The sequence below is a fragment of the Thunnus albacares genome, chromosome 21 (genome assembly GCF_914725855.1).
Source record: "Thunnus albacares chromosome 21, fThuAlb1.1, whole genome shotgun sequence".
Lineage (NCBI taxonomy): Eukaryota > Metazoa > Chordata > Actinopteri > Scombriformes > Scombridae > Thunnus > Thunnus albacares.
This window is the reverse complement of record NC_058126.1, coordinates 10,921,018-10,945,281: the sequence shown is the minus strand read 5'-3', so window position 1 is coordinate 10,945,281 and position 24,264 is coordinate 10,921,018. Positions and strand designations below refer to the sequence as shown.

The following is a 24,264-nucleotide window of genomic DNA, read 5'->3' as shown; positions in this document are numbered from 1 at the left end:
GACTATATTTAACGTCAAAGCACTTGACAAATTCCTTTTAACAGTAGAAAAAACCTACTAGAGTAACTGTAATTCAAACAAATACTTACAATTGTATCTTAGCGCCCAGCTAAAAAGCTATCAATGAGCTATTAATTTAAAGTGACGAGCACAGAGACATCGATCAACAGACAACAAGGTTTTGTGTAGTTATAGCTTCAACTGAGGTATTGGTCTCAATCGATATAATTGTGTAAAACGAGAAAATTCAAATGAGCTTTGTCAAAAACAGAACAATATTTCGCTATAGACAGTTACCATGACAACTGACCGTTGATGCCATGGATTGCTCTGCTGCCGATTAGTACGCCTGTTGTCAAGCCGAAGTGACGCGCTCTCCTTGGTTTCAGCTAACTGCGCTTGCGCACTAGAGATTTGCCATGATGTCGGCGTCACAACAAAAATATAAGCTCTTTTTCAGCGATTGAAAAGCTTCAAAAATTCATAAAAAACAAATGAGAACATGTATAGTGATAAGGTAAGTGTTTCGGTTTTGTCTTTACCGCATACGGACTAAAGCTGGGGGACATTTTGTCTGTGGAAAATGTGTCGTGGTGGTAGTTGGAAAAAACGTTATCAAATGAACGTTGTCTTGCTGATTTTAAGGGGTTTAGCCTTTTGTCGTAAATATGTATTTATGTTGTCTTTGAATGTACGTTATAACGGCCATTCAGTGAACTTGGAAACATCTGTTCATTTAGAAAATAACTAAGGAAGACACATGGAAACCAGCTGACCTGAGAAGACATCTTAGGGTAAGTTTCTAGTAAAGAAGAGTTGTGTCGTATTTATTGGGACCATGTACAGTGTTAAACATAAATGTTAACATTTGATATACTGCACCAGAGTTAGCTTAAGCTAATTTTCATCTGCAGTCCCTTACAATTAAAACATATAACAGCACAATAACAAACAGTACAAAGCAAAATACACACAGGACACATTATACAAAATACAAATCTACAATAGCACATCACATACACCCACAATGTCAACTAGAAATTAATAACGTAAGTTTGTCAGTGAGTAGATGGATTTGTATCACAGACGCCAAATAATACCAATGATTTTTGTTGTTTTTTTTAGGAGGAAGGATATGGTGATGACTATGTCAGGAGAGATGAGACTGGGAGAAAGCACCGGGGTGGGGAATCCACAGAGAGACGCCACAGGGACCCAGAGAAGGAGTCCAGACGGGAGAGAGACAAACACGGGGAAAGGGAGAGTACAAGAGAGAGACGACATGATGATGAAAAAGACAGATATGTAGACCGGAGAAAAGAGGGCTCACGTGACAGGAGAGGCGATAAGGAAAGGGATAGAAGAGAAGACAGGGAAAAAAGGAGGGAAAGAGAGAGGTTGGTAGATACAAACAAGTACTACAGCAATGATTCTAGAGAGAACAGAGAGAGGAGGCGGGATAAAGAGGAAAAGCATGAGAGGGAGAGAGACAAGGAAAGAGACAGAGATAAGGAGAAAGAGAGGGTAAGGGATAGAGAGAGACACAATGAGGAGGACAGGTATAAAAGGAGGGAAGATAGAGACAAGGAAAGAAGGAGAGAAGAACGGGACAAAGAACACAGGACTGAGAGGGAGAGAAGGAGACACGAAGAGAGTGGAGAAGGAGGAAGAGATCGGCTAGAAAAGCACGACAGAGAGCACAGAGATCGGTATCGGGAAAGAGACAGACACAAAGATGAATACGAAATGACGAGGAATGACAAAGAAAGACGAGAGAGGCATGAAGACAGAAAGCATTCAGAGCTGAAGGAGGAAAGAGGTAAAGCGACAGTTCCCCATATTCTAGCTTTCAATATCCACAGGATAACAGTTTACATATGGAGTCATAATTTCAATATTTCTGATTTCAGTGTACAAAGAGGAACATAGAAAACATAAAGAGGATAGAGAAAGGAGACACAGAGAGAGAGGATATCATGTAAGTAAGCATCTGCAGTATTATTGATTGCATTTTGGTAGTATATTTGCAGTTGTGTTAAAATCCTTATTGCTCATTTTTCTGCACTCCAGGATGAAAAACGGAAGCATGACGGTGACTCCAGGGAGCATCGAGCCTTGAAGGGGTCAGGTGAGGAGGTCAGACATCAGCGAGCAGATGGGGACAAACACAAAGAGAGAAGACACAGAGTGGACGAAGACCCAGAGAGTAATCACAGAGACAGGACCAACTCCAAGAAATCATCCTCTGACAAAAGCCATGAGACTAAGACTGAGAAAACACAGGTTAGTAGAACCATAAGTTGCCTTTATAGCCTTCATAAAACATATCCATTACTTTTCTGTAAATGTTTCCCTGAAGGAATTTATGACATTAATTTTTTTTGTGATCCAGGAAGTAGAGAGGCTATCTGAACACTGGACAGCTAGTGTAAAAGATGCAGGAGACACAGAGGAGCCTGTAAGATGCTACATTTGGTTACCCAGCTGTGAAAGCTAACTAAAAAATCTACTTTTGCATTTCAGTAGACTTTTTTTTAGCTTGGTGATGTGGTTTTCTTATTCCCGTTGATAACTGGCAGACAATATAACATCACGCTAGCCAGTTACAATGAAGTTTGATCTCCTTGCTACACTTTCCTCTGCTTGTGTGAAAGCAAAGCATGTTTCAGCTCCTTCTGCAGCTGCTTGTAATAAAAAAAAGCTTGTTTTTATTGCAGTTTTTGGGAAATCTGTCTCTTTGTTTGCTGTGTACTGCATGTTGTGCACAGTCTTTTTCTTCTGCATTCAACTTCAGCTCCACTAGAGTGCAGCGTGGACCCCAGGAGTCTCTGCATGCTTAACTGAAGTATTTCCTTCATGCATTTAAATTACATTTGCAGGTTATCAATGATGAAAATTTGGCAGACCAGGAGTATGAAGATGACTTTGAGGTAAAATAATATAGCTCTCTCATTATAGATACTGTGGTACTTTTTCTGTTGGATAATAAAACAAATATTCTGTTTATATTTTTTTATTTTAACATTTATTTATCTTTATGTTACTTTTGCATGCTGTAATCGATTAACTTTCCAAGAAAGTGGTGAGTGTTCAGAGCTTTCATAACGTGAAGTTTGTGCCAATAGCATTTTAGAGTGTTTGTTATTTTGTGTTATTCATATTGTATGTAATAAATGATGGATGTGATTTCTCTTTTCAAAGGATTATGAGGAGGATTTTGAGGATATGGATGAGAGCGCAAATGAAGGTGAGGAGGAAGAGGAGGAGCCAGAGCATCCAGAGGTGGGAGAAGAGACTGAGGAACTTACACCACAAAGAAGAGAGGAGATTAAGGCAATTCGGAGAGCCATGGATGAAGAGAATGAAAGAATCGGAACAGCTCAGTCCAGAGAAAGTACGAGCAGAGAGGAGGAAGACAGGGCAAAATGGTCCAGAGGTACAGTTTAACTGTTGCACATGAGACAGTCTACCACGATTTGTATTTTCATATTAGCATGGTGGAAAATCAGTTAATGCAGTTAAAGGATATAATGCTTCTTCTGTTTATACTGTTTACAGGCTCTGAAAAGAACCAGAATAGAACTTCCCAGCGTGGGAAATTTATCGACTTTGTGGCGGCAAAGCAGCGCGAAGTCAGCAAGAAAGTTGCCACAAAACAAAAGTAGGTTAGCAGCTTGGAGAATTGAATCTTGTAATGGGATTGGATATTTATGGTGCAATTCATATTGGAAACATTTAGAAATGGATTGAGGCATGTTTCCTATGTAATCATTTAGAAAAGTAATGTTATATAGGCTACAGTATATAATGTTTTGTTTCTTTCCTGACTACAGGAAACGTAGTACAGAGCTGCTCCGCTTAATTGACCTGGATTTCTCAATGACAATGTCCCTTTTGGATCTGCCACCTGTTAATGAATATGACATGTATATTAGAAACTTTGGGACTGCAAACACCAAACAGGTCAGTATTTATAGTACAGTCAACTTCAACTAAATTATAAAAAAAATCAGTGATGCCACTCTTTTCTTAGCTGTAGTCCTTATCTAAATAACATATGAGAAATTATTTTTTTGCAAGGCTTATGTTCAGTGTAATGAAGATAACGCAGACCGAGACATCCAGACAGAGGAGATAGAAGTGTGTGAGAAGTGGACGCAGCATCCTCCAGAGCACAACGGAGCCTGTGGCGGTAAGAAAACACCAAGCACATTCTCTGATCATTAGTGTCGACATGCAGATCTCAATATGATGCGTTCCTTGATTTTACAGATCCAAACCTCTCTTATGAAGCACGAGACAAATCCATGAGTGAATTGAATTTTGATTCACAGCGCCTGACTGCATTTCTTCACTCAGCCTCACAGGTTATCTTTTTCATAGTTGTTGACTTTCTGCATGAGGATCATTTGTGGGTCTGTCATCAACACTGACTCCTGTTGTCTGTTGTGACTCAAAGGTCATGGTTGTACTGTTGGAAGAGGATCAAGCTGAGAGGAAATCCCTGAGGAAGCTGAGGACTCAAACGGACACGCTGTCTTTCAGCGATGGAAGTTTACAGCTGAACACTAAGTTGCCTTTTCTTTATGGTAAACACCAAAACCAGAGGAAAATTGATTTTGCTCTGACACCAATTTTTTGTCCAAACCACTGTATTCTGATTGGTATTTGTGCCTTGTGGTTTTATCTAACCATAGCTATTGTTGCTCTGAATATGCTGTATAAACCAGTATATGCATGTGACTTCACTACTCAGAAAGTCCTTCTAATGGGTCACTCCATATTTTATTTTTTTGTCAATTGCAGGACGCCAAATCAGCCTGGTGCACTTCTCTCAGGTCCAGAGGCACACCATGATGTCAGTTCACAAACCTACAACTAAACCCAGCGCTGTTCGTCTTGACAGTTGCACCCTCATCTGCATCTGGAACATTTGGGAGCCGTCCAGACCTCAGAAGATCCTTGTTTATGAATCTGAGGTGATATTTTCAAGTTCTAGCAAAGTGGGTTGTGATAAATGACAAACTTCAAAACTAGACATGAGCAAGGCTACAATTTATTTGCTCATTATCAGTAAATTGCATTGAAAAGATCTACATTTTGTTTAGGTGCAAATCAACAAAAGAGTACCTGCACACATTGTTCCCAAATGTTTTTTAATTCCACATGGACATGACAACATTTCTTCACCTGAAGAAGACCCATAGTAATCGAACATGTTGTCATGTCCATGTGGAATTAAACAAGATGTGGGAACAATTTAGCAGTGTGCAGCAGTGTGCAAAGTGATTTTTTATTTTATTTTACCAGAGGATATTTAATAATGCAAACACACTGAAATTGCCTTTTTGTTTCAAAAAATAATAATTACAGTAAAAATTGCTGGTAATACCCCATATTTTATGATATAAATAAAACAAAGCCAGGTTTTAAAATGCAGCATTTACTGATAACAACTGTAGAATTGACTCATGAACAAAATTGCCATTAAGCCAGTGAGGACAAAGTCACATCATCTCTAACATCTACAAAACCTCAAGTCCTTTTAAGCCCTTATGATGCTCTCTGTCTCAGGTGCAGTGTTGCTGCTTCAGCCCTGGAAAGGCCATATTGGTGTTTGCAGGCACTTCAGTTGGCTCTGTGGTGCTGTGGGACCTGAGGGAGCATGCCAGTAATCACTACCGCCTGAAGATAGGGGACGAAGAGTGGACCTTCAGACAGCCTACATTCTCCACCGGTGTGTCACAGATGAGAGGCTACATCAGAATTTAATTTATTCTCAGGCTGGTTGAGAGGTTCAGAGGATAATGCCACTGATTGATTTCTGTCCAGGCCACACTGTACCAACTCAACTATTTTATATGACGCTTTTTGCACCTTTTTCCTCTGCATTTTCTTCTGTTATACATCATATCTCATCATTATATAAAGAAGGCACTGATTTACCTGAACATATACCATATCATTGTTCATTTCCACAACCCTACACCAAGCATGTGCTTGATAAATGTCAGTAGGCAATAAGTAGAAAGTATCCTTATTTACTACATATAGAGTCTCAGGATTGCCTCTGCCCTTCTCTCACTTAAAGTTCAGAGGTGTTCTTCTTACATAAGAGTAGCGATGATTCAGTGTGTGCTGATATCCTCTCTTTTGTCTCCTTGTCAACACAGATGCAGTGATGGCCGGCTTTGGCCATTTCTCATCTGTGACGTCTGTGGAAGTTGTACCCTCCGCTACAGCAGAGGGGCTGAGGCCAGAGGTCCTACTTTTGGCATCTGAGGAAGGTATGGAATGGTATAGCGATGGTTAACACTTGGATTGAAGATCCTGTGTATATATGTGCCATATCGATTTACGGTACACAGTTAAATTTCATTAATGGTTTTTCCTGTTTCAAAATCCAGAGTCATCAGGATTGTCATTCCAGTTGGCTTCTCTGGATGAAAGCGGGGTTTTAAATTTCTGGGTAGGTTGGATTTTTAAAAAGAGCAGATAGTAGATATTTTTTAAGTTATGCCATGATGAACTTTCTATCTGTGTCCTTTAGGTGGTGGTGGAACTCCCAAAAACCAACGAGGCAGGCTCTCAAACAGATTTAGGTAAGTCAGCAGTCACGTTTTAGAGCACTCCCTCTTTTTCCTGAGAACATACTCATCTTTCTCACACACGTGGTACCAGCTTTTCTCTCTTTCTCTCTTGCAGGGCTCAGGCCTGGTGGCAAAGTAAAGTTGCTTCACAGCTCCTCCCTCTTCACTGCTGAGAGGTGAGATTGATAAATAGCTTGTGATGATCATCCGTCACTGCCAGCAAGTGGGCTCAAAATACCCCACAATGTCTTTGGCCAGTGAAAAACAGCTGCTCTGTCGTCGTCATACGATCTTGTTTGTTATGTATCGTGGGCTGTTGTTTTTGTCACCTCAACATTCGATGGGAACATATGTGTGCGGTGTTAATGTAATGCAGTGTCGTGTTCCACGGGTTGGTTTGTTTTTGGATGGGAAATTTGTAACCTTTGACCTCCTGGTTTTGGCGTTTTCTCCCTCTCTCGTTCTGCTCTGCCTCTCAGGGTCTCGCCACGCGATGCGGTGAAAACAGCGAAAACGGGGACGTTACAGACGCTTCATTTAAAATTCCTCCCAACTGACTCCAATCATTTCTTTATTGGCACCAATATGGTGAGGATTTTTTTGTTTGCCACAGTATGATGCTTTTCTTTTTCAGACATATATGCACCCAATTGTCCTAAAAATGCTGATACTACTATAATTTCTGTCCAAGGGTCTGGTCAATCATGGAACCAGTCATGGTTTGAAGGCTCCTCCGAAATTCTACAGCTTTCAGGATGTTGGAGTCCGACCTGCTGATGTCAGCTCAATTCATTTTTCTCCCTTCAGCCAACACTTTTTCTTGGTGAGAGTGCAGCTTTTTGACATTAAAATGATTTTTTTGTGGTATCCTCCTACACAGCAGTATCCTGCAAGGATTTAATGCACAAAAACACAGAAGCTGCTTGTGTTTTTCAGGATGCTTCAAATATGATTCATTCAATTTGCCATGGCAATAAATGTTGTGAGGAACTTGCCTCTGTAAGCTCATAGTGCAGGACAGACAGGGCAACATTCAACACAAACCAACATTTACAGTCAATAAAAACATTAAAATACACAAAGTGCCATATATTTAAATGTATGTGTATTGTATGAGACCTTCTTTTCCTCTGTGCCAGGTGGGTTGTGGGGACGGCAGCATCAGGCTACATGCAGTCAGCCGCGAACAGCCTGTGGCGGAGTGGAAGAACGGCACGGCTGGTGAACCGGTGGTCTCACTGCAGTGGGCCCAAACCAGGCCGACAGTCTTCTGTGTGCTTGACGCGGCCTCTAACCTCCACATATGGGACCTGCTGACAAATGACACAGAGCCTGTAGTGACAGAAAGGATGAATGCAGACAGGTGACACAAGACATACATGAGTGATGAGGTTTCTTTATTATTTAATATTTTTTTTAACATTGTTTTATTAATACGTGGCGTGCATTTTCCTTTTTCTTCGTAGAGTGACTGCCATGGCTGTGTTTGGAGACTCAGGACAACAAAACACATATTCAGGAATAGCGCTGGCTCATGAGTCAGGAAAAATAGAAATGCAGTATTTCACAAGGAATTTTACTGCACCAAGTTCTGCAGAAGAGGAAAAGTTGGAGAGAATGATGACTGAGGCCTTCTGAAAGCCTGCATCTGATATGGCTGCATTTAGACTGTTAACTCCAAATTTACAGTGTATTTAAACTCTGGATGAGCATCAAGATCAATTTATTAATCTATTTTTGTCGCAGTCTAATGATGTCTATCAATTTGTATGTTATAGTTAATGTTGATGTGTTTTCTTTTCTTCTAGTTTGATAACACATGGCTAAAAAATGTAACATTAACATATCACAAGAATGTGGCTAAAGACCAAAGACCCTCTACAGGGGCCACAATGACTTTAATACCCTGCATAAATAGTTTATAAGAAGTGCATAATCTAGATATGTGAGATGTAAATATTTATACTTTTTGACAAATGTGAAATATTTGTACAGTGTTAGCAATTTTTATATAATAAACTGAGCATATTTGTCATTGTGTTGTTCAATTTAATCAGTTTTACTTTTGTGTTGATTTTACACACTGTAACTTACTGAAGTTTCTGAATTGTTCATTATTAATTATGCATGTCTTAAAACTACATACACAACAGAGTTTACAATATGTTTAACCAGGGCCATAGCCAGGATTTTAGAAATACTGTGGTCATTAGTCTAAGTCCCTCCTGCTCCAGAAAAAAATAACCTGATACACAAAGTCTCAACATGTTTTGTTTATTTGGAATTTGACTTATTCAGTCAACTGTTAAGTTATATTGTCTATAAATTTTATTAACCAAATATGAAGGTTTCTGCTCTGTTCTCAGCTAATGTTTTATTTTTGTTTTCTTCAGATAAGCCAGTGGGTTTTTTAAAATGTATTACTTAGCCTATAAAGTAGGAGCATTAATGATACAATAGCACTTTATTTAATCAAAATGTTTATTAGAAATATATTAACTCCAAATTAACCAACTTTGGAGTCACATAGTTTTCACTGGCCATACAGTAGATTCTGCACACTGCCAGAAACACTTAGAAGTAGTCAAAATGTAATGTTTAATATATCGAGTAAAGTGGTTTCAGGAGCCCCCACAGGCTCCTAAAACCCCAAGAATCCTAGAAAACAATACTGACGACATGAACTCACTGTCCTCAATGGTAGCTACAACCCAGTTTTTAACCACAGAGACACTTTTTAAATATTATTTGATTTAAAATAAAGCGAGAAAGGACTTTCTGAGACCATTTTGCAGCTTGAAGTTGTGCGACCTGCAGCCATGGATGTTGCTGAGCGACGCGTTGCCAGGCAACAAAGCCTGACCCCTTCGACGCTGGGAGCTAAACTTTTAACGCACTTTATGTTGGCTTAGTTCAGTGTTTTTAGTTAAATTAACTATAAAATCCAGACCAGCTGCTGCACTTGCTAAATAACTACTAGTTAGTGGAAGGTAAACAGAAAGTTTAACTTAGTTTTAGACTGATACCTGCAGTATAAATCTTCATAGTAGTGATTTACAGCAGGTTAGCGTTTGTGAATATGAGGATTTAGCCCAAGAAGTAGCTAAAAGGTGAGTGATTTAGTTGTCTTATGATGATTATTTTAGGCTTTTCAGCTTTTTAATTAGCTTAGCTAACATACTATCCTTGTTTTTATTATGATACATTTTAATATTTTTAAAGCAGGCAAGGAAATAACATTAAACCATGCAGTCATATAAAATTTGTTTTTAAACTGAGTACCTTGGTACAAGAATTTTACTCTGGTTGCAATATATGACAATAAACTGATTTTTTTTCTATAGTGCCATGGACAATTAAATGCCACATACAGCAGCCACAAGCAAAAAGCACATTTTTATTGAGGAAGTGCAAAAGGTCCTGCCTAGGAAGTTGAGGAGATGGTGGCCCCAGGAGAGGAGAGCAGAACAACAACAGTGCTCCTTCCTAGTCCAACCCTGAGGCTGCAGTCTCAAGGGATAAGGACATCAAATGGGAGGAAGCTGGGAAAGCAGAATTCGCTCAGCTGTGACGTGAAGGAAGCTACAGGCAAGGTAGAGCTGTGGCTTTAGTTCATTATATGCTGACCTGCTGTGTGCACTTTCAGAGCTCTCATACTCTTGGTCTGTCTCTCTAGGTAATACACTCAAAGAGCAAGCAGCATGTGTTCACTCACGGCCTCCACCGCCTTCAACATTTCTCTTATGACAGCCCTGTGCGTTACATGATGTATTCTGAGTCCACAGCAGTATTCATTAGCCTCCACTCAGACAACACAGTCTGCCTCTACAAACTTGATGGCCACAAGCGGACTTCTTTACTCCACTCAACACGTTTCTCATTCATGGGCCTGACTGCTACAAAGGTGTCTGGCTGTCTGGTGGGCTGGGGCCCGGGGCCTGTTTTCACATTTCTAGATAAGGATTTACAGCCCCTGGAGGCTGCTCATGATGCTCTGGACATACGTATGTGTCAGGCTGCGGAGCACTCTACAGAGCTGGTGACCGCAGGTGTGGGGAACGTGTGTGTGTGGTCGGCAATGCTCATGAGGTGTAAGATGAAGATAACGGAGGGGCTGGAGAACAGAACTTTCACTCAGATGGCCTTGGCTGCCCCTCGATCTGACAGGCCCCACAGGGCCTTCGTTGTGAGTGGGCGAGTCGTGACGGTGGTCGACCTCAAAGCTGGGAAGGTTTTGGAGCACAAGAAGGATCTTTGCTCACGGTGTGTGTGGAGGGTTATACCTTTCAGATTGCGAGTGGTGGAATTTTTCAGCATTAATATTAACAAGTTGTGTTTTACAGGGATATCACTGCGATGGCGTACTGCTCTCACCTGGACTATTTGATCATTGCATCTCAAGAGCTGTCCATCAGAGTCTGGGGTCCAAACTGGGAGCTACGTGTGGCTTTTGTAGGACATAATGGTAAAAATACTCTATATATCAATCCACATTAATTCTCTCATTCTTAATAATCGGCCTCAATGTTGAATTTTTTTAAGCTTTCTGGGTTTTTTTTGTGTCCAGGTGTGGTGAACTCACTGTTCTACTGCTCTGAATTACACATGCTGCTATCAGCCTCTGTGGATTGCACGATCCGTTGCTGGGATTTGGAGGAGGGTGATGTGGTCGAGTGCGTACATACGGAGCAGAAAACCCCTCCATTGTGCATTGGCGGCAGTAGAAAGGGAGATACCTTCTTCTCTTTCTCTCACCAGGGAGTGGACTTCTGGGCCATCAGAAGCTTATACACCCTCCACTGTAAACTGGGAGGTGACAAAAGAGTCGCATTGAGACAAATCCTAGTCTCACCCTTCCCTGCTCCTTTCCCTACACGAGTCCTCTGTGTCAGCGGGGACAGTGATATCACTCTGGTGGCTGCAGAAACAGGAGCAGTGTTAACTTCTTTCAAGGCAGAGCAGAGGATTTTGTGTGCTGACTACTGCCTGCACAAAGAGATTCTGTTGGCCCTGACTGAGGCAGGTACAGTGCTCCAGGCCAACACATTAACTAATCCAATCACTTTAATGCAAGAGTGGCAAGGGAGAGGCCAGGGCCCCTGGCAGATGAGGGACCATGTGACAGAAAATGACGCCCAGAATCTGCCAATCCCTGGTCTGGCTTGCTGCCTGGCACTCTACAGTTATGTGGCTGAAACACAGGGAGCCCTTGAGGACTGGAGTAATTTGCAGGAGAGAAGAGGATGCAGTCAGAGAAACAAGGCAGCTCTGGATGATGCCAAGAATAAGTGAGCTTCTTTTCAGTTCTCAGTATATCTCAAAGTAAATATTGCATAGTGCCAAATAATTTTTATGTCAGCAAATTTGATTGTATTTCTGTACTTGAGACAGGTTTTTGATAATGCTTGGCCAAAGTGGAGGCTGTGTGAGCGTTTTGAAACTGGATAATGGGAAGGTGTTGTACAGGACGCCAGCACACAGTGGCCAGAGAGTCACCGCACTGCAGGCGTACCCTGAGAATGGCTGCCTACTCTCCTCAGGTATCTTCCGGTGTAAATTCATGGCTTTTTTTATGCTTGTAAGTGTTCATTTAACTTTACCTAAACACACATCCCCAAGGTGAAGACATGACAGTGGTAGTGTGGAGGGTGAACCCCTACGTCCAGGAGTGTCTCAGCATACAACTGAGCCTGCACTGTGGCCAACCTCAAATCTACCTGGCAGTGCTGGGGCCCCAGCTGGCCCTGACCTTTCAAGAGCCCAGCAGTGGCACCTACAGCCTGACGCACATCAACCTGCTCAACCAGAGACGGACTGATCACCCACCCAGGGAAGGACATTTAGACCACTTCACAGGTCACAGAGACAACTAACTGCAGTGTTTGTGTTAAATATTAACTGATTATCCATTGTGGATGATGATGTGTTGTTTGCATGTGTGTGAGTGAATTTTTTGCGTGTTTTCTTGCAGGACTGTGTGTGTGTCCTGATCTGGAGGTGTTTGTGTCCAGCAGTCTAGATGGGACAGTGCGTATCTGGAACAAGGAGAATCGCCTCATCAGGTTGGAGGTCATTAGATAGATAGATAGATAGATAGTGCAAGTCAGGTGGATATTGCTAAGGTAGTAAGGTGCATGATTGTCCATGGATGTTAGAATTAAGTGTACATTGATACTTGAATAATTTACACAATGTACATACATATGTAACAGACAATACTTTAAAGATGATAAAAATATGAATCTGAAATATAACAGATTCATAATTTGATCATCTTTACCAGCTGTGTTGCTTTCTACTGCAGATAGTCTTTCAGGTCATGTCCAATATAATGTCATATAGTATGTACACATAGTGTAAGTCTATTTTTGTGACCCCTCCAGGACATTCCAGCTGAATGCAGTGCCTGAGTGTGTGGCTTACAGTGGATTTAGAGGAGAAATGTTCCTGGCCATCGGAGGGGACCTGTACAGGATGATCTGTGCAAATTTTCTGCCACACAACTACCAACAAATGGTGACTTACTCAGCTGGATGTGGTGGCTTGTCAGTTGGCTGTGTGGCTGATGGATGTATGGATGGTTGGGATGTTAATCGAAGCTGCAAAATGTAAACAAAATGTTCATTTTATATTCACAGATCCTTTACACCTACAATGCTGAGCCTATTCCTGACTTTCCTATCCTCAAGAAGTAAGTAAAATGAAGTAAGATTCATTCATATTACTTGCAAAGAATAACTCATAGTTGTGACCTAATAAGCTCTGAACAGTATCGATGCAAACAGAACTGCTAGCAGAGCCAAAGATGAGGAAGAGGAAGCAATTGCCAGCAATCGATTAATGACTGAAGACGTGTGCAGACAGAAGGTGTGTGAAACAGCACATCAATGACACACTGAAAAATGTACCTAAACAGCTATGTGAAAATCTTTTCTCTTTTTTCTCGTTCCAGCAGGATGAAGGCTTAGTGACCTCAAACATGGACCTCACTGCTCTCCTACTAGGCACAGTAAAGTGCAAAAAAGAAAAGCCTGCCAGTACAAAGGAAACCAGGAGAGAGGCCTTTGATCACTACATGAAAATAATATATAGGTTGCCTGCCAATATCAAGGTTCCGTCTGCTCCTTAAACCCACTTTTCTTTTCAATAGTTTCAAGAATATGCAGACTTTTGGTAAATAAGCTTAATGATCAATTCACCATTGACCTTCCCTTTCATACACTGTGGCAGTTTGGAGCTTGCTACTATGACCATAAGCTCAGAGATCTTATAGGACACAAATTTTTGGATACACAACATTAATGTAAAAGCTTCTTTGTCCAAAAATCTGCACATATCTTAAAGGATGATCTGCAAATGTGCAATGTGCCTCAGCTTTCAGAAATCAGCTATTTTATATATGAATGTTTTGCACATTTTATTTGTCAGAGAAAGAGCCATATCATTCATGGTATGTTGCTATGTTTTCAGATTGAGTTGGAGGACACATTTGACCCAAATAAACTGTCATTTTATCCTGAACCATATGAGAAAAAGCCCTACAAACCCCCCAGCAAACCACCCAGCAGACCCCCCAGCAAACCCCCCAGCGAACCCCCTACATTAGAGAAGGTCGTCCGCCCTAAATTAAACATTCCAGTGAATGTGGAAAAGAAGAAGTGCGAGGTAAAGTGTGTTAGCATGATAAACAAAACCGTGCTCCTGCAAAACCGGTATATTCTAGACAGTTTGAAAAATGTGGTGTTATAAATCTCATCTCACGTTGTATTGTTGCTTTCCCTTATTACTTTGCATGTGAAGTCTTCTATTGTCTAGACAGAAGTATGTGAAGAATATACGTTTTGGTCTGTTTCTGCAACTGCAGGAAAAAATGGCTCCAGTAGTAAACTCTAAACCAAAGACCCCGGTGAAAGTCAAGCCACAGCCTGTTATACTGGTTGACAAAGTTATCCCAGAGAAACCTGTCATAGTGGAGAAGGAGGAAGAGGTAAGATCATGTATTGATTTAATTTCACATGAGACAAAAGAACACATAATCTGTGTGTGCATCTATGTGTACATCTGCACTTTGCTGTAGCCTCAGGAGATCATTCCTCCAAAAGAGCAACCTAAACCCACCCTAAAACCTCCTACTCCACCTGCTCGTCCTGCTCCACCTGCTCGTCCTACTCCACCTGCTCACACCCCTGAGGTGCCGGCGTTCCTCAAACAGTTTACAGATGCAGGCTGGTTTAAAGACTTGTACCCTGATAATAAGGTAGCCTACGGCAATTATATCTGCAATCCACCATTACACAAAGCGGTTAGGTTTGATCTTGATATTTGTATATGTGTGTGTGTGTAGAGTATCCCAAGTAGCTTGTCCCCAGAGGATTTCTCCCTGAAACTTCTCCGGTATCTAAACACCTGCAGTGCTCCGTCCAAGATTAAGATCCTCGCTGCACTGCAGGCACTGCACAGCCAGGGTCTCATACCGAATACAGACCAGCTTTACCAAGACCTCATTGACTTGGTGCCCAAATTAGCGAGACCTAACATGGTATCGTATGCTGAAGACTTTCACTTTATTTTAAAAGATACATTATTACAGTAGGTTGTAACCTATTTTTTCCTCATTTGTTTCAGTCAGCAGGGGAGCGGGCCACGCTTTATGAAATATTGAATCTGTTGATGCGCCTGAAATCTGCCAACTACAATCTCATGATAAAACTTCTCACTCTCCTGGCCTATAAAAAACTGCGTCTCCGGTGAGTCCATCAATATCAAAATAACAACCAATCATGATACCAACACTAATATGTGTAACTGAAACTTTCTGGAAGTTTGTATCATCTTATTTTCTCATTAATAGGGAGACAATCCTGCGCATGCTGACAGCATTAGGTGTGGATGAGGCTGAGGAGTGGCTGTGGCCGGAGCTGGAGAGCTGGGACTCTGAGCTGCAGAAACAGTCTGACATCTGGAAGAGCCTTCATGGCAGAGCGGATTGTTGGCTGGAGTTATGGATCACCAAATACAAAGTAATCAAGACATGTTTCGTTTAACTCTTAATTGCTCTATCTTAATTGTTTGTTTTACATCTGAAAAAAACATATTCTCCATACATTATCACCCTCTATTAAAGTACTTTTGGGTGTGACAAAAGAGCGGAACAGGTGTTGAAAACTGAGAGGTTCTCCCTCTGTCGATCAGCTCTCCCTGCTGTCTAATGTCCTTTACTGTGACCTTAACTCCTGTAAATAGGAGTACATGAGAGCTTGTCATAGACGGTGCTGTTGACTGGTTTGGGATTGCTACTGTAAGTGATTAACTGCTTTCCCTCTGGTCTCCTCTCTCACCATGTCACCAGGGACATAACAAGCATCTGTTCCTCAAGAGTACAGCAAAGTCTAAGCCGCCAGCCTTCACCGTTGTGGAAGTGCTGAATTACTTCTGCTCTGTCCAAAAAGAGGAGTACAAAAAGGCCCAATATGTCGCACCCACTGGTCAGAAAAACACAGTACTTTTGCCCTTGTATGACTGGTATGTAAAGTCTTATATAGAAGTTTCTTCCGTATACATTAGATGCTACAAATCTTTTACTGTTGTGTCTATTTGTGTAGTAGCTCCCAACCAATCCTCCGTCTAGGAGAGACTTACAGCATGGCCAGGATACGCAGACCCCCGGGTAAGATTTCACTTCACTTCGGCAAAGACTACTAATTATATACCACTTGTGGAATAAATATATGTTTTATAAGGTCACATACATTTTGTCTCGCAGGTATAATTCTGCCTCCCCTGCGAAGTCGCCCCTTTCTCATGCACTTTCCAAATTTCATCTCTTTGCCGTTACCTCGAGTCACTCTGAGCCCCTTTCACATCTCCTCAGACGAGGACTGGCTGAAGGCCTCACCTCACCGCTACTTCATTCAGCAGCAGTCTTATGTGGACTACTATAGATGATGCCTTTTACCTTCTGTAACATTCCCGTTAACACCAGATGAGCTCTAACAAACATTATATTATAATGTTACTTTTGGCAATTAAAATGACTCTTTAAACTTTGCTGTAGGATTGATTTATTGTCTGAATCAGCATATAAATGCATTCATGTGGTACAAGAGTGATTTGGTACGTTCATTTCCTGATGCTGGTGATACGTAGGATTCATTAAAAAAGTTGAAAAATCATAATCCTTACCCTTTTTAAACACATATTGAAGAAATATAGCAGGACAAGTTTGTAAAATAAAGCAGCACAATAAATGAATACATCATCAGTGAATGAAAAAACAAAATGCAGTCAATAAGTACGCAAGTCAGAGGAACCTAAATATTTTGCAGTTACAATCATTTCCTATTTAAGGAAAATTATGCAAATATTTAGCAAACATTCACCATAAAGTCAGACACTCAAACATACGAGAACAATGGTTACTGTGCAGTACGCATGCAGTAGCTCATCAGATATTTGGATAATTACCTCGTATATAGAAAAGTAGGCAGACAGGGTGTAAACTTCCCAACTATCTTGCTGACCTGATTGTAAAGCATGAACTCATTTTTGGTACAAAATCAGCAGCGATTCATATGCACCAATTCCATTCATACAGTCGTCAAGTGAACATATTGATTGACCTTTTGATTAAAGTGTTGTATACCTGTATTATCTCTGCCAAGAAGTAAAGGTTATATCATCACCTCCTTCTGCCTGAGTGCGTGTGACCAATAAATCTTGAAAACTGCACATTCCCATATTCCACAAAGAAGAAACCTTATTTCACGCTCTGCTGTCAGCTCATTGAGCCGAACCTTGAAATCCATTTTCAAAATTAGCCTCTAAACCGTAAGTCATAAACACACAATATCAGCTGATCACATGCTCCCAACAAGAATAAACCCTTCAATTTGTTGATCCAATGACCTTTTCCCTAGTGCCACGGTAACAGGGATATTACAGAGCCTTGGCTGATGTCTGCATTGTAGATTGCTGTCTTGCTACTTTGTTCCATTTATATGTTTTTAACAGAAAAAAGCATAAATAAATAATTATTTGACATGAGACAGATGCTGATAAAGAAAAGGTAAAAATTGGATAAGTACTTTTAAAAGAATACACCATATTTAGCACGACAATTTGATTGTCAGGCTAATGTACATTGCTCTGCTGTGTGTCCATGAGCAAATTCAAAAAGCACCTGTGTTATTGTCTTGGCCTCTGTTCTAGTCCAACAAGTCTTTATCATAATTGAGTAGGTCACACGTCAGGAAGAGGTCAGAGCGTCCGCTGTCTATCAGCACCTTGTTGAGTTGGCTGCTCGTCGCGTTGATGTCTGTGGCTTCATCCAGCGGCCAGTCTAGGAGTTGAGCACTGGAGGGAAGGTCAGGAAGGCCAGGCTGGTAGTCCTCCAGAGGGTTGGGATACAGCAAATGCCGGAGGGAGGGTATTCTTGTCGCTGTCCTCACCAGATCCAAGAGGCCAGCCAGGGAGAGCGGGTTCAGGGCAAAAGCTAAGCTCTTGAGGGCCGAGCAAACCCCCAGTGAAGGCAGCAAGAGCCCCAGCAGGCCGTCAGTCAGGCCACAGCCACTCAAGGAGAGGTGCTGCAGGCTGCTAGAGGCCTGAGAGAGGAGGCGGCGAATAGAGGGCAGAGTGATTTCATCCAGACGGTTTTCACTTAGATCCACCTGCTGCAGCGTGGAAGCATGATGGCTGCAGGACAGATAGGCGAAGTCGGCTGGACTCAGGCTCAAATAAGGAAGCTCCAGTATCTCTAGAGGCTGAGGCAGTGAACTGTAACAAAAGACAGAAGAAAAGGAAGAACATTTAAGTTTCAAGAGTTTTAAACGTAACGTCTAATTGTTAGTGTTCTGTCATCAATCTCTGTCTTTAAGTATGACATGAAAAATGCCCATCACAATTTCCTAAAACCCAAGGTGGCGTCTCCAAATTTCTTGTTTTATATGACCTACAGTAATTTATCGGTACTTGCTTCAATAATCAGAACCAGAAGAAAATAAATAAGTTTCAACAGTTAATGTACTTCTTCATATACTTCCAAATAATATATTTGTGTCAAGTTTCAAATAAATTGTACAATGAATTGCAAAATAGTAAAACTAACCGACTAATCATTTCAGCTCTATTAGAAATAGTAATGTTGCCATTCCATTTCCTACATCTAAAGTTGGACCAAAATAAAATGCTACACACTTATGAGCTTGTAGTCTAAGAATGGATTAAGTCAGATACTATTTTAAAAGAAAAAATAATATTTTAATGGTATATGAGTCAGGAAAAAACACTCATGTAATGGGGATTCCATGCTATACCTGAGCAGCACACGCAGTTGTCCAGGTAAGCGCAGTGCAGTGAGACTGAGGCGTCGCAGTTGTTGCAGCTGCGTCAAACCCTGTGACAGGTCCCTCAGTGCCTCTTCTTGGCCGGGGTGGTCTCTGCGAAAATCCAAATTACAGTAGTGCAGGCGGAGGGAGTTCAGTGCAGGGAAGGTAGCGATCAGAGGCAGCAGCTCAGCCAAGCCAGCCACCCCAAGGCTGCTGTAGCGAACATCGACCCCCAGAAGACCCTGGCGTGGCAGAAGCTCTAGCAGGCTCCTGATGCTTGAAACTGAAATCTCCTCCACGCGGAGGTACCTGCACTGAAGCTTGAGGGGTCCCATTGTGCTCAGAGCCACGCGGACGCGCTCCCAAGAGCGAGCGTTGACAAAAAGATCAGCTCTCACATGCACAAACACATCGCTATCCATATCTTTTTCCTCACTATCCTTTCTGCTGGCTGCTACACCCATCACTGTGCTCCCTCTTTTCCTCTCCGTCTCCATCCTCCTCCTTACTCCCTTGATCAACTCCTCTTCACTCAGAACCCCTGATGATTGCATCCTCTCCCTCTCATTTATGACCAGCTCCATATTGTCTGTGTTTGCCTCTTCGCCATTTGGTTCCTTTCCCCATTTCCTCTGCCCCCTCTCTCTCTTCACATCCTTTTCTCTCTCCAGAGCTGAGAACCTTTTCCTCTCCCGCTCTCCTTCTCTCCTTTGTGCCCTCTGTGCTCCAGCCCTGGCCTGAACAACCATGGTGCAGAGAGCTACAGTCAGAGACCAGCCACCCATCGGGTCTCCCATCCCTCCCTCATCTCCTTGCAGTCCGCAGAGGTCCACAACTTGCAGTGCACACCTAGGAAAGAGGAAAAGGTCTGAGATGTAACAAAAACAGACTGAGAGCCCCAAGAACCAGGACCACCCTCCACCTCCACAGCTTCTTTCCCCAGGCAATAGCCATCTTTAACAAGAACAGCAAAAGTCTAATTCATATTGCGTATGCTGTGTAGATGTATATAGATTTGTTTTTATATATAGTATATTCTGTTAATACACACATAGTTTAATAATACTCAACCACACTGACTTCCTTGTACTTGCTGCTAATTCTGATTATTTAACGGAAACAAAATGATCCAAACACAAAAGATAGCTTAAACTACTCCTCACCTTTGATCCGAGAGTCCTCTGACAACTGCAAGTAACAAAGCCTGGATACAGAGTCGGTTTGGGGCTGTTTGCCCCTGTTTCCTCCGTCCTCCGACACGCAGGGTGCGTTCAGGCCATCTCTGAACCAGCTCGCCCACAGCCAGCGGTCTGCTGCCGGTGAAGGCGGCCTCCAGCAGCGGTCTGTACAGCTCCCTGGGTACCCACCTCAGCCAGGAGGGCGACGAGCTGTGGTCACTCACCACCTCCCTGGCACAAAGGCTCACCAAAGACAGCACCATTGAAGCTTTTAGCTGAAGACCCGAAGTGATGTTGCGTCTAACTTCTCTGTAAAATAACGAAACACATCTGATAGTTATTAGCTAGCTGAGATTAGCTTTACGATAGTAATTCGATGCGTTGTTGTAAAGCCCAAAAAAGAGTTTATCACACCATGTGATACGTACTTGGATTATTATTAACAGTAATAACCTATGCAGCGACGACTGGAAACCTTTCGCGGTTGAAATATTAAACGCTGGCACTTCATGTTAGCTATCTCTACAAACTGAGGAAGCTACTGCTGGTGCAGGAATGTTTACACTTTACACTGACGCATGCCCGTGACGTAGCACGTACTGGGGAGACGTCACGACTGTAGAATTTAAAGCATCGATTGGTTCTCTTGAAATCACTTAATTGAATATTAATCGGAATAAAACTTGGTCATTACCATTCATATTCTGTATACCCAATGAGGCGAGAAATACATTTAAAAATCATATATGACATATATCCCACTAATGTTTGTGTTTTTGCTGATGTAGATGCTAACTGTAGTTTTTTGTAGAAAATGAAAATGAATCACTCACTCATCTTTTCATCAATTATATCTTTGTTGCCAAATTTTGGTCAGATTTTAGTTGTCATTTCTATCATATGAAATGGAAAAAAAGGTGACGCTTGCACACTTACAAAGGTTTAATGATGACAGCGATCCTACCTAGATCTTCGTCAGGTCAGAATGGTTAAAAAAATGGAAAGCACACCCATATTTATATATCATGTACACCAGTAGGCTGACAAGCGCTATGATGGCAGGTGTGGTTAACCATCTAAACCGCCCAGGGTGATGAACATCCCAAAACAATTAACTAATTAAGAGAGAGAGAGAGAGAGAGAGAGAGAGAGAGAGAGAGAGAGAGAGAGAGAGAGAGAGAGAGAGAGAGAGAGAGAGAGAGAGAGACATTATTATATATAATTTCTATCATACATACATAATTTTAAACTTTCTGTTATAATAATAACTTATCTTATAATATATTTTGAATGTAAGGACCCTAAAATTGATTTAATTGTTCATGCACATTTTTTATTGACAAATGTCGATTTTCAAAGACATTAACATTATTTTCTCTGTCCCTACATGATTTCACATATTTTTTTGAACTCTAAAATTTCTTCAAAACAAAAAGAGTACATGTTCAATCAGTTATTATAATAATATTTTTGAAAACATAGAATTGCCTTTATTATCATTTTAATTCATAATGCTCAAACATTTGGACTGTGATGAAATGGAGTGTGTTATGATAAATAAAGTTTCAATAAAAATTAAGCAATAAAAAAACACTGGGTCCTCTGTGATCAAGAAAGACTGATCTAAATTATATCTTTTGTGGAGAGCTCAGAGAAACACTAGTACATTTATTTTGGGTCTTTGCCTTCATACAAAACAACTGTGGAGTAAATTATTACTTATTACTTTGGAAAAATGTATTGTTTGGATTCACTGAATATGACAGGAATGTCATATCAAATCAAATCAAAAAAATTTTACGCAAAAAAACAAACCTTTCAGACTTGACTCTCCATATAAAACAACACATCTCTTCTATATCTGAATGTATGAACAAAAACACTCCTGTAAGCTTTACAAGACATTTATTTAACTATTTCTTTTTCTTTTATTACAGCCTTTAGTCTCCCTCATGTGTTTATAGATGCCAGTTTTACACATAAGGTGCTGTTCTGCTGTATACTTGGCTCAATAGAGCTGTTATAATAAAATAAATAAATAAATAAATAAAAAGATTGGATGCTCTGTATTTGAAGTTTATTTTGGGTTATTTTATTCTCAATTTTATACTTTTTTGGTATAAAACTTTTATTGATCTTTTTTTTTTACACACAGTACTGCTCTGTAGATGGTCTGTAGATTCAGGGCTTTACAATACTGAACAACAAGCTCTAAATCCTTCCAAACGATGCATCTATTTAGGGAGGCGATACTAGGAAATGCTCTTATGCAAAAACGTGAACATGGAGTTCAACTTATCAGACATGTCAACGAGGAACTGTCACCACTGCCAAGTTTAGCAGAACGAACCTTAACCTACAGTAGATTTCAGCATGGTGACATGACAACATTAGGACTATGCTGACTATGCTGTTGAGAAAGAGGTATTCCCTTTGCTTAAGTAAATGTATCAATACCACAAAGTAAAAATACTACATAGCAAGTAAACATCCTGCATCAAAAAATGCAGAAGCATTACCAGCTAAATGTACTTTAAGTATCAAAAGTAAAAGTAGAAGAAAAAGTTTGTAAGTTTGATATTATATCATTGATGGATTAATCTGTAAATAGTATAGTGAGTTGTTATAGCTTTGGTGGGTAGTTTAATCTATTATTATCTATAATAACATGTTTTTCAGTAAAGTAAGCACTAATCTGTGGATTTCATTAATCTTGTGTTTTCTCTTTCTGCAGAGTTGTCCAAAAATGTGTAAAAACTGAAAAATAGTTTGCTGGGCCAATGATAAAAGAGGTCTGGAACAAACCACTGCATGGTGCTGCTACTGGGGCCAAAGATATATCATAAGGTCTGTACGTCAGATTTATTTATCATAAAACATTCCATGTCATCAATGTTAATATATCATAAGGTCTGTGCTTCAAAAACTTAACTTGAGTCACACTAGTGAACTTCTGTTTTATGGAGTAAACTGACCGCCACCGAGACAAACATGACAAACAAGATCTAATCAGTGTGATTTGTTGCAGCTTTACGTAGCGTTTCTCCTTCAACAGATTGAAAAACAAATTGAGAAACCAAAAAGATGTGAGCATTAGCTTGAGTATCTGGGGGTGAAATGGGACAACTAGCACACCTACTACTTTAGTAGTACATGGACTAAGTGGAGAATAAATATGGGAATAGGCACGTACCCAAGAATGGTGTTCATCCTTCCAGTAGAGTTCAGTGACTGTAGAATCACTGCCAAGGTGCAATGAAGCTGTTCTGGTGGCACGTGGTGGCCCAAAACCTTACTAAGACACTTTATGTTGGTTTGTCCTTCAATTTGTCACCCTTCTGTACATTCTTCAGACAATAAATCAATCCTTCTGTACATCTGAGTTTACAGAGAGGACTTACAAGCAGGACTGAAATATGTTACATCAAAAGTACAAAATGTGGCTTGTTCTTAATGTATAGTTTCCTCAAACAAGCCTAAGTAGATAAATCACTAGATGGCGCTAAAGGATCATGCAAGCTGACTGCACTCTGAAGCCCCTCTATCCTACCACATCCGCAAACAGTTCATTCTCTTTGTGTGATTGCTGCAGGTGCTATTACATTGTTCGAGCATATTCACATTTAAAATATTAAAATTTATAATGTCAGTCCATGGGAGGAATGATAGACCTCAATTGGAAAATTGGAAACTCTTCGTAACTTAGAAACTCACGTGCCTAGACACATGTTGGCCTACAGACCCCGTTCAAACTTTAAAATGTTCAGCAACCTTTCAATATTCAAAGTTATGTACCTTCTGTACTTTTGGAGCAGTTTCCCTATGAGATTACAAGGTTGTGGGTTTGATTCCTGCTCCTGGTAAGACTGCTCTTTTTAAGAAAATGCAGACACAACAGAGACACACAGCTGGTTCCAATCAGCCGACTGAGATTCTCTCTCTCTTCCTTTTAACTGTAAGTACATTCAAACCTTCAGTGGCTTCAGGTTTCATACACAATACACACACACACACACACACACACACACACACACACACACACACACACACATACACACACTTTTTGTCTGGACAATTTTCATGATAGAGGCTATTATGTGTCTTTTTAAACATTGTGTTAGAGGAGTCAGGTGGTCAATATTAAAACAATTTAAACCAAACAATTCAAACCAT

The 24,264-nt window shown here is 40.8% G+C and overlaps 3 protein-coding genes across 13 annotated transcripts; 2 read left to right on the top strand and 1 right to left on the bottom strand.

The window, feature by feature from the left end:
• The first annotated feature begins 162 nt into the window (after positions 1 to 162).
• On the top strand, positions 163 to 8,609 carry dync2i1 (dynein 2 intermediate chain 1). Of its 4 annotated transcripts, XM_044340302.1 has the most exons (24): positions 163 to 517; positions 741 to 794; positions 1,126 to 1,819; positions 1,911 to 1,978; positions 2,071 to 2,283; positions 2,393 to 2,458; positions 2,880 to 2,930; positions 3,077 to 3,082; positions 3,202 to 3,436; positions 3,559 to 3,661; positions 3,834 to 3,963; positions 4,081 to 4,192; positions 4,273 to 4,367; positions 4,460 to 4,589; positions 4,807 to 4,979; positions 5,575 to 5,737; positions 6,174 to 6,287; positions 6,408 to 6,469; positions 6,551 to 6,602; positions 6,706 to 6,766; positions 7,070 to 7,178; positions 7,282 to 7,413; positions 7,730 to 7,953; positions 8,057 to 8,609. In XM_044340302.1, exons 1-24 carry the CDS (start codon positions 503 to 505, stop codon positions 8,226 to 8,228), a joined length of 3,234 nt encoding a protein of 1,077 aa, XP_044196237.1. In that variant the 5' UTR covers positions 163 to 502; the 3' UTR covers positions 8,229 to 8,609. The 4 variants fall into 4 exon arrangements, with proteins under 4 accessions (XP_044196237.1, XP_044196239.1, XP_044196238.1 ...); XM_044340304.1 differs by lacking the exon at positions 2,393 to 2,458; XM_044340303.1 differs by lacking the exon at positions 3,077 to 3,082.
• A 661-nt stretch (positions 8,610 to 9,270) lies between these two features.
• On the top strand, positions 9,271 to 16,637 carry wdr97 (WD repeat domain 97). 6 transcript variants are annotated; one of them, XM_044340299.1, is made up of 21 exons: positions 9,271 to 9,700; positions 9,935 to 10,183; positions 10,267 to 10,853; positions 10,934 to 11,055; positions 11,158 to 11,878; positions 11,982 to 12,130; positions 12,210 to 12,446; positions 12,562 to 12,652; positions 12,974 to 13,106; positions 13,229 to 13,281; positions 13,361 to 13,457; positions 13,543 to 13,701; positions 14,061 to 14,255; positions 14,455 to 14,577; positions 14,668 to 14,847; positions 14,935 to 15,129; positions 15,216 to 15,337; positions 15,442 to 15,610; positions 15,940 to 16,075; positions 16,193 to 16,257; positions 16,354 to 16,536. In XM_044340299.1, exons 2-20 carry the CDS (start codon positions 10,031 to 10,033, stop codon positions 16,216 to 16,218), a joined length of 3,648 nt encoding a protein of 1,215 aa, XP_044196234.1. In that variant the 5' UTR covers positions 9,271 to 9,700; positions 9,935 to 10,030; the 3' UTR covers positions 16,219 to 16,257; positions 16,354 to 16,536. The 6 variants fall into 6 exon arrangements, with proteins under 6 accessions (XP_044196234.1, XP_044196235.1, XP_044196231.1 ...); XM_044340300.1 differs by having other exon boundaries at positions 16,196 to 16,257; positions 16,354 to 16,467; XM_044340296.1 differs by having other exon boundaries at positions 9,275 to 9,700; positions 13,546 to 13,701; positions 15,940 to 16,112; positions 16,354 to 16,637.
• Positions 16,635 to 20,683, bottom strand: si:ch73-174h16.4 (leucine-rich repeat-containing protein 14). Of its 3 annotated transcripts, none has more exons than XM_044340312.1 (4): positions 20,506 to 20,683; positions 20,077 to 20,400; positions 18,902 to 19,762; positions 16,635 to 18,362 (listed from the first exon to the last, which is right to left on the bottom strand). In XM_044340312.1, exons 2-4 carry the CDS (start codon positions 20,352 to 20,354, stop codon positions 17,795 to 17,797), a joined length of 1,707 nt encoding a protein of 568 aa, XP_044196247.1. In that variant the 5' UTR covers positions 20,355 to 20,400; positions 20,506 to 20,683; the 3' UTR covers positions 16,635 to 17,794. The 3 variants fall into 3 exon arrangements, with proteins under 3 accessions (XP_044196247.1, XP_044196245.1, XP_044196246.1); XM_044340310.1 differs by having other exon boundaries at positions 20,520 to 20,683; XM_044340311.1 differs by having other exon boundaries at positions 20,545 to 20,683.
• Between the last annotated feature and the right edge of the window lie 3,581 nt (positions 20,684 to 24,264).